The sequence below is a fragment of the Limulus polyphemus genome, unplaced genomic scaffold (genome assembly GCF_000517525.1).
Source record: "Limulus polyphemus unplaced genomic scaffold, Limulus_polyphemus-2.1.2 Scaffold158, whole genome shotgun sequence".
Taxonomy (NCBI): domain Eukaryota; kingdom Metazoa; phylum Arthropoda; class Merostomata; order Xiphosura; family Limulidae; genus Limulus; species Limulus polyphemus.
In genome coordinates this window covers 360,535-368,900 of record NW_013665768.1, presented here as the reverse complement: position 1 = coordinate 368,900, position 8,366 = coordinate 360,535, and the positions used below count along the sequence as shown (strand labels likewise).

The 8,366-nt window shown below is 34.3% G+C and overlaps 1 protein-coding gene across 1 annotated transcript in view; it reads left to right on the top strand.

Annotated features, from left to right (window-relative positions):
* The first annotated feature begins 4,950 nt into the window (after positions 1-4,950).
* Positions 4,951-8,366, top strand: part of LOC106476743 (brachyury protein-like) — a 13,670-nt gene continuing 10,254 nt past the window's right edge. Inside the window, exon 1 of the mRNA XM_013937378.2 lies at positions 4,951-5,278. Within this exon, the coding sequence (XP_013792832.2) occupies positions 5,076-5,278 (203 nt within the window). The 5' untranslated portion in view covers positions 4,951-5,075. The remainder of the gene's footprint in view (positions 5,279-8,366) is intronic.

The following is an 8,366-nucleotide window of genomic DNA, read 5'->3' as shown; positions in this document are numbered from 1 at the left end:
TGAAAGGTGTTTCTCTGAACTTTGACCTTGCAGTAAGCGAGAAATAGGGAACTTGACAAAAAACATTTACCGGCCTTGGTTTAATTTGAGTTTTTGATAACAAACTTTGATATCGTTTGTTACACGACGTTTCTTTATTTATTAATAAGTTTACTTACAATCACTATTTTTTTATCCTTGTTTTAAAGAATTGACTTGTTTAACATATAATTATTATTTTTACATTGTAGATTGAAAGTTTCCTAATAATCTAAATATTTTGTTCAATGACTGTGTGAAAAACAAATTATTATTTCTAAAATAAAGAAATAACATAAATAGATGGATGGATATAGATGAATGAATGATTTGATATATAGGTAGATAGATGTGACAAAATTCACGTGTAGTTTAGTTTGTGTCTACTTTGTGTACATATGTTGTCCACATTCCGTGAGAGGGAGGGCCACAGCGGTCTGATTACAGACAGACTGTAGGGCTACTAAAAAGCAGTTTTGTATCCCGTAAGTAAATAAATATCTCAATCCACTAGAAACAGGTGTGTGTTCTCTTTATAGACGTAATATTCAAGTTGTTAAACAAGTCGCCATAAAAGCTTCGAAAGAGAAAAAAAAATGAAGAAAAAATTAAAAAAAACTCGTACTCCTTGAAAGTCTACAATTCTTGTATTTTCTTCTGAAGAGGTCTTTTGAAGATTGCCTCTTGTTAGGACAGGTATTATCCGGGCTTTACCCGCGGTCTCTTTCTTCACGGGAAACGAGGGCCCGCGTCTTGACTCTGGCTATGCACGAGGTATATGACTCGGGCACGCGCGCATGCAGTACACTTGTTTACCCTAGAACCCGTTCCTTGTAGCTGAAACGACCGAGTACTTTATGATCCAGGCCCGACAAGGTAAACCGCCTGAGTGCCGGACTGGTAAGGTGTCAACATGCCAAAAGGAAGTGCTCGAAAGACTGGGCAAAACTTAGATGCCCTTCCTCCGCGTGGAACAAGCTTTGTTTGGCGGGACGAAACTTGGACCCTTCCTCTTTTACTAATTGGAAGACGATGAGGCGGCAACAACAAAGCTTCATAATATAGTTCTACATCTATACATAAATGGTATTTCTATGTGGCTCTCACCTCGTGCGCCACTGTACTCAAACCCTCTATTATTTAATTTCCGTAAAGAAAAATGAATTCAGAAGAAAAACTTACATCTAGTAAAGGTTTCACAATTTTTTAAAACGTACTCTCAAACTCCCAGTAACTCCCAACTGAGGTACTCTCAAACTCCCAGTAACTCCCAACTGGGAAACAAATTTGTTAATCTTTTGTTTTTACTTCTCGTCATCCATACATAATTTTACTTATGTATTATGTGTAGACAACTTCTATTCTGTCATCACATGAAATCCAACTTCATCGGAGATACCAGAGAAATATTTTTGAGATTTTAGAATGTAAATATTTAATTTTCAATCAATTTTTAAAACTTTTTCTTACTGCAGTAATTACCATGTATATAATATTTGTTAGACCCATAAGATCGTTCCCATTACATTGTTTTCTTTACAAAAATGGTTTAATGAAGACTTCTCATTGTTTGTCTCAGTTAATATAGTTAAAACATGTACTGGTTGTTTGGGCTAACAGAGTTAAAATATAACTATTTCGGTTCCTATAGATTCAAAAAATACCATATTGTTTGTTATGGTTAAATACCAAAGTCATGAACCTTCATTGTTTGTCTTTATTAGCTAACTCAAGTCGGTTTGTTTCTATTAACAGATGAAAAACAGGTCATTATTTACCTCGATTAATAGAATCAAAACAAGTTATTGCTTATTTCAATTAGTAGGCTCAAACAGGCCGTTGTTTGTTACAGTTGAATACAAAACCAAAAACTTCTTGTTCACCCCCCAGTGGCACCGTAGTATGTCTGCGGACTTACGACACTAAAAACCGGATTTCGATACCCGTGGTGGGCAGAGCACATATAGCCCATTGTGTAGCTTTGTACTTAATTACATACAAACTTCTTGTTATGTCTTTATTAGCTGAGTCTAGGCCGTTTGTCTCGATTAATGGAGTCAAACCGTGTTATTGTTTATTTTGGTTGGTAGGCTCAAAACATGTCATTGGTTGTTACAATTAAATACAAAGTCAAACACTTTATTGTTTTGTCTTTGTTAGTTGACTCAAGGCCATTTGTCTCGAATAATAGAATGAATATCACATGAGATCTGTCAGAATACGAAGACAACCAAAATGGCATGGCCTAGTGGTTAGGACGCTCGACTCTCTAATCTGCGGTTCGCGGGACCTAAAACTGTTACCGAACTTGCTAGCCATTTCAACCATGGGGGCGGTTATAATGTGATGGCCAATCCCACTATTTGTTGGTAAAGGGTAGCCCGAGAATTGGCGGTGGGTAGTGTTGACTAAGTGCCTTTCAACTAGTCTATCCCTTCAGATAACTCTCGAGTAGCTTTGCGCTAAATTAAACAAATATAACAAAAAATAAGCATTAAAAATGATGACGGCTACATTCTGAAATAATTATTGTGTTACTGAGTCAGATACACATAATTTTATACAGAAGAACATCCTGTGTATGTGAACCTGTAATACATCATTGTATACAATAGAACAAGGTGAGTGTTAATTTGTTATAGTACACATCACAAGCTTCGCGTGACTGAACCAGTAACATACTACCCTACATAGTATAAAAGAGCATATATGTTCATCTATGATATTATCATATACAGTAGAACGTCGGGTGTGAGCCTACAAGATACCATCATACACAGCAGTAAGAAGTAGATTCTGCATTTAAGTCCCTAACATGTCATCATATAAAGTAGAACATCAGAGCGGGAAGGAGGATCGCCGAGTGCGAACCTGAATTACATTTTGACGATCACGGAAAAACAAAAGATTTAAGTTGCCGAACGAGACATTATAATTTTATACTCATAACCTTTTTCGTTTGCTAATATGATTCGTAAATCTGATATGAACCTTGCTATGGACTCCTATTGATACACAATTTAATTAGGTTTACATGTGTTGCTGATTTCAGAAACGGAACCCCCTGCACAAATTCTGGCAATGTCTATGGCTTAGCACATTTTTTAATATCAAGTATAGGTTTTTCTCAGTGTGTGATACAGAAATGTAGATTAGATCTTTATATATAAACTTTATCCATGCGTTACTGCAAATTGAAGTGTGTTATATTTCGTTTAACCTTATTAGCATACTAAGTACTTTTATATTGTTCAATTTTTTTCGTAAAAGATTTATTACTTATTGCTGTTTTTAATTTTCGGTTACCTTTTGCTGTAGTTTGTTTTTCAACTAAAATATAATTTAATGCTTAAATCCGTTTAATATCAGACACAGGTGCAATACGAACTGGTTACTGGTTTTGTCGCTATTTTCTTGTTACTAATTGGAGATCAAAGGAATCTTCACACTAAAAGTCAGTGGCTGCACTTAAGAGTCTGTACTTGGAGGTAAAGACATTTTGGGCAAAAGTACTGATGATTGTGACTACTGATATAGAACCTGAAAATGTGAATACAATTGCAGTTTCATTTCAAAACAATAGGCTAGTAGACTACAGAATTAAAAATAAACTATAAGACAGTATGAGGTGATAAAAATATAAATGCTTTAATTTTTTGATTCCATCTATTGTTCTTATCACTGAAGCTGCCATTTTAATTTATCATCAATTGGTTGCAACGTCTAGACGCCATAAAGCTGCTCACTCATTTGTTGACGACATGGATGAATGGGATGAATATAGTACTGTGTGTGCTGGCTTACTTTTACATTGTTTGAGAAGAAGGAATAAATTCAATGTGAGAGGGAGAGACACATACTGATACTTCCTTGGCGGTCCAGTGTGAGATCAGTGTGTTCAACAAACTGTTGCATAAAACAACGTGACATTCAGGTGTTTAACAACTATCACATCAAATGATCAAAGTTTCACGTGTTGACCGAGATCTCACATACAAAATCCTATTATTACCGTAATTAGTTAACTGCCACATAAAATAACTATATTTACATTTTATTGAAATGATCTGATGTCGAACAAGATCTTACATAAAAAGACCAGGTATTCACGTTCTCAACTCCTTGTTAATTAACATTACCTGAGATTCGTGTTTTAAACAATATGTTAATTAAAAATACCCGAGATTCGCATGTTTGACAAATTCTTACATACAAAATCTAATATTTATGTTTTTACAAATTGTTAAATATTTGATCTGAGATTTGTGTACTTAACCCAATCTTAGATCAGATGACTCGAGATGCATATGTTTAACAAACACTATAAATGGTCTGAGATTCACACATTTTACAAATCAATGTTCTTCACAAGCTAATGTATAAAATATTCTGTTCATGTTCTAAAAAAGTGTAACATAAAATGACCTGATATTTTAACATTTAATAAACTGTTTAAAAAAACGGTTACCTAAAATGACCTGACATTTATACGTTTAGCAAACTACAACTAAAGGTTTTATGTAAATTCACACATGGCATCTTATCATTTTTGTTTTGTCTGAAAATCTAAAGTTCTAATCAGCACCTATAACATGGGAAAACAGTCTGGTTTCGTGTATATTCACTCAAGTTGATTCACGCATGTTACATTCTTCGGTTTCGTGTGATATTCCAAGGTTCTAATCAGCAAAGATAATAAGATAGGAAAATAGCTTGGTTTCGTCTATATTCACACAAGTTAATTAATACATGTTCAGTTTTGTACAATTTCATAACTTTCAATTCAAGTTAAGTATGAGGTAAGGAAATCAAACAAGTAATTCTTGGAGAAAAATTATTTATTATTTATATTTGGGGATGTAACTTATCCACAGGGTGGGACACAAGAAACTTCAACCAATAAAAATCAAGCAGAGGCGTACATAAAAGGAAGTCTGACTTACTATTGGTGTGCTGAGTTAGGCCTGCCCGTCGCCCACTGAAAAGCTCTGTATCTTGTCCTGATAGTTTAAAGTAATATTTGGTCTAAAGATTGAGAACACATGTAAAACGAGGAGATGACACATAGTGCTTGCATGCAAGAATCCAAAAGTTCAATGATGAAACCATTCCAGTTGGCACTTCAGGGACATCTCCACGGTAACAGTCAGCGATCTTCGGAGAACGAAGATGGGCAACTCCGGGCGGAGCTCGAGAACTTGGAACTGTGGGCCAAATTTCAAGCTGTCAACAATGAAATGATTGTTACAAAGAGTGGCAGGTAAAAAACTAAATGATGTCTTGTAAATCTGAGGTTAATATAAATATTGAATTATAGCAAAACTGTATTTGATGTATACGTTGTAGGCCCTGTATGAACACGCTAACAGTGAATAATGTGATGACATTATTTTCAAGTGTATATTCTGCAAAAATATTGAATTATACCCAAACTATCTTCAATATACAAGGTAGCACTCTGTAAGAATAATCTTTCATTCTTATAGACAGTAACGGTAAACAAAATTCGAAGTGCATGTATTAAAACATCCTAGACGTCGACACGGGTGGAAAATCTGGAACCAATTACTCGGTCCTGTTTCGGTAATAATAATAAAAAATAATCTTGCGAAAATATTGTTATTCAAGTGAATAGTATTGTATACACACGTTTCCTTTTTCAGGTCTACAGACTTGTGTAGCCTCTTTTAGTTCTGAATACGACAGTTTCAACCTTTTCTTTATTACGCTGGCTAAAGACCCACGCTTACAACTGCATTGCTATGATATTTTCATTCAATTTTCATATTAACAGTTGATACCCAGGTAGTAAAAGGGTCGCGGGTCGGATAACCCCGGAAATGTAAAACCACTTTGCTGTGTAGTCTTTTAATTTATAGGCTCAAGAAATCTAAAATGTCCTTTTAAAAGGATTGAAATAATACGTCTGCAGGAGGCTTAAATCCGCAAGTTCACTTACTGTTACCGATATCAGTGCATAATCGACTAGTTTTTAATTGTTCTAAGGTGGCACGTCTTCCTAAAATGTATGAAATTAATTAGAAGAAGTTAAAAAAACAACTGTGAACTAGGGGTTATTATGACTGCACAAATCTGTTTACCTCTTTCAGTGGACCCAGTAGTTTAGTTGCATATCACTAAAACAGCTACTAGCGAAGCATATTTGGGGTTCGAATTAGGTTGGCAGTTCTTCAGATTGTTTAGTTTTTATCCATAAACAGTAATGCAAAACTATATACTAATCTATACAGTGCACTAAGTTAGGTTAAGGTTGCTTAAAACGATGTCCTAAATATACACGGACAATTAACATACTTAGAGCTTAATTGTATTTGTTTTCTTAAGATTTTTAGTTACCTTCTGACTAATTATATATGTACTAATCATGTACGTAAGGGTGCGGCAGGTGCAATCGCACCACCTAAGTTGCACCAATATATATGTATGGAGCATATATATATAAAAGGTGTGAAAACAGCCTCAGATATCATCAAAATGCATCATTTTCTCAACTAAACATTACATAATGTTTTATAAGGGGCATGGCCCCGGACCCACTCCCACTTCCCCGTATGGCTTTGCCATTCATTTATTTTTATTCCTCCAAAAGTAGCACTCCTTTATAGACTTCAACTGACGCCCCTGCTTATATAAAGTGATGATGAATTCCCGATTGTGAATTAACCTACTTATCTATTATACAATATTTTATCTCACCATATTGTTACAATCCATGTCGCCACGTCGGTCATACTCTATCTGACGACCATGCAAATGGACAATAGAGTTTTCATTGTAAAAGGTTCTGTGGTAGAGCTTTGTGTTCGTTGATTCTCACCTATTACAAGACGTCTCACTTTGCTTACCATGGTTGGGGCATGACTTGTTGTAAGTCTTTTTATCGATGGCCCTGGGGCCTCAAGTTGATATATATTCCCCTATTTTTCAATATTATTAAATTCAAGAGATATCCCAGTCTTACAAAATTCTTAATCCACGATTTGAACAGATCTTTATGATCAGAGGGTATGAATATTTTGCATGAGAAAGGGCTGTTACATACACTTTCCAAAATTGATGATTCTTGGTGTCATCATACTATGTAAATAATGTCAAAATGTAGTTCTCATACATTCTGTCCCACCGCGCCTTTATATCAGTTGGGATGTTACGTGACTTGCTGGTTTGCATATTTAAAGTCAATTTAATATAGCTTACTCAACATTCTGTACCTAATTTATACAATGTACTCAAAAAGTTAATTGCCTTAACACTAAATTTTTTCTTTGTGGATAACACTGAAGCACATTTCTAGACTTCTTCAGTTCTTCATACCATGACTATGTCTTCACATAAGATTGTATATTAATGTAAAATGAACTGAAGTTACAAAGTGAAAAGATTAGCACACTGCTCTTGGGCAAAGTGATTTTGTAAGCCGATGATGGATCAAAACTGATGTTATGAGAGTTATAAATAAGCGAATGAAGTATGAACCAAAAGTAATAAATGTAAACCCACAATAAAACAAATTAATCTAATGTTTTGTTAATTATTAATAAATTTAATAATACACAACATTAGCTACTTTATTTTTAGCTGGTCCGATAATGTATACATTATCAATATATGCTATTACACAGTGCTATTCACTCTTTCTGGCTATAATCTTTTAATCTGGTTTCACATTTATATTTTACACAATGTTATTCGCTTCTTTTAGTTATTAGGGTTTTATCTGGTCTAACTGTTATTTTTTATTAATATAAGACATACACAAAATTAATCGTTTCTCCTTATAAGTACTATATCTTGTCTAATGTTTTTATTATTACACACACACACATTACCATAACAACAACGTTCATAGCTTCTTGCTGTTAGTGTGCTATATCTGGTCTAATGTTTCCATTATTACACACACCTTGCCATAAGAACAACGTTAATAGCTTCTCGTTATTAGCATGCTTTATCTGTTCTAATGTCTTCTTTATTAATACAATCTATCATACACAACGTTATCCCTTATTTTGAGTATGAGTAAGTTTCATTCAATAGTGTCATTATACTAAATGTTAGTTGCTTCTTCTAGTTATGTGTTTTATCAAGTTTATTGTTTCATTTCTTATTCATACATGACGTCACATACAACGTTATTTGCTTCTTCTAGTTATAAGTATTTTATTTTGTTCTCATACGTTCATTGTTAATACATGCCATCATAATGAACATTAGTCCCTTCTTCTGGCTATGGGTGAGGTTTTTCTGATGTGTTTCATTGCCATTAATACATGCTATCGTAATGAACATTAGTCCCTTCTTCTGGCTATGGGTGAGGTTTTTCTGAT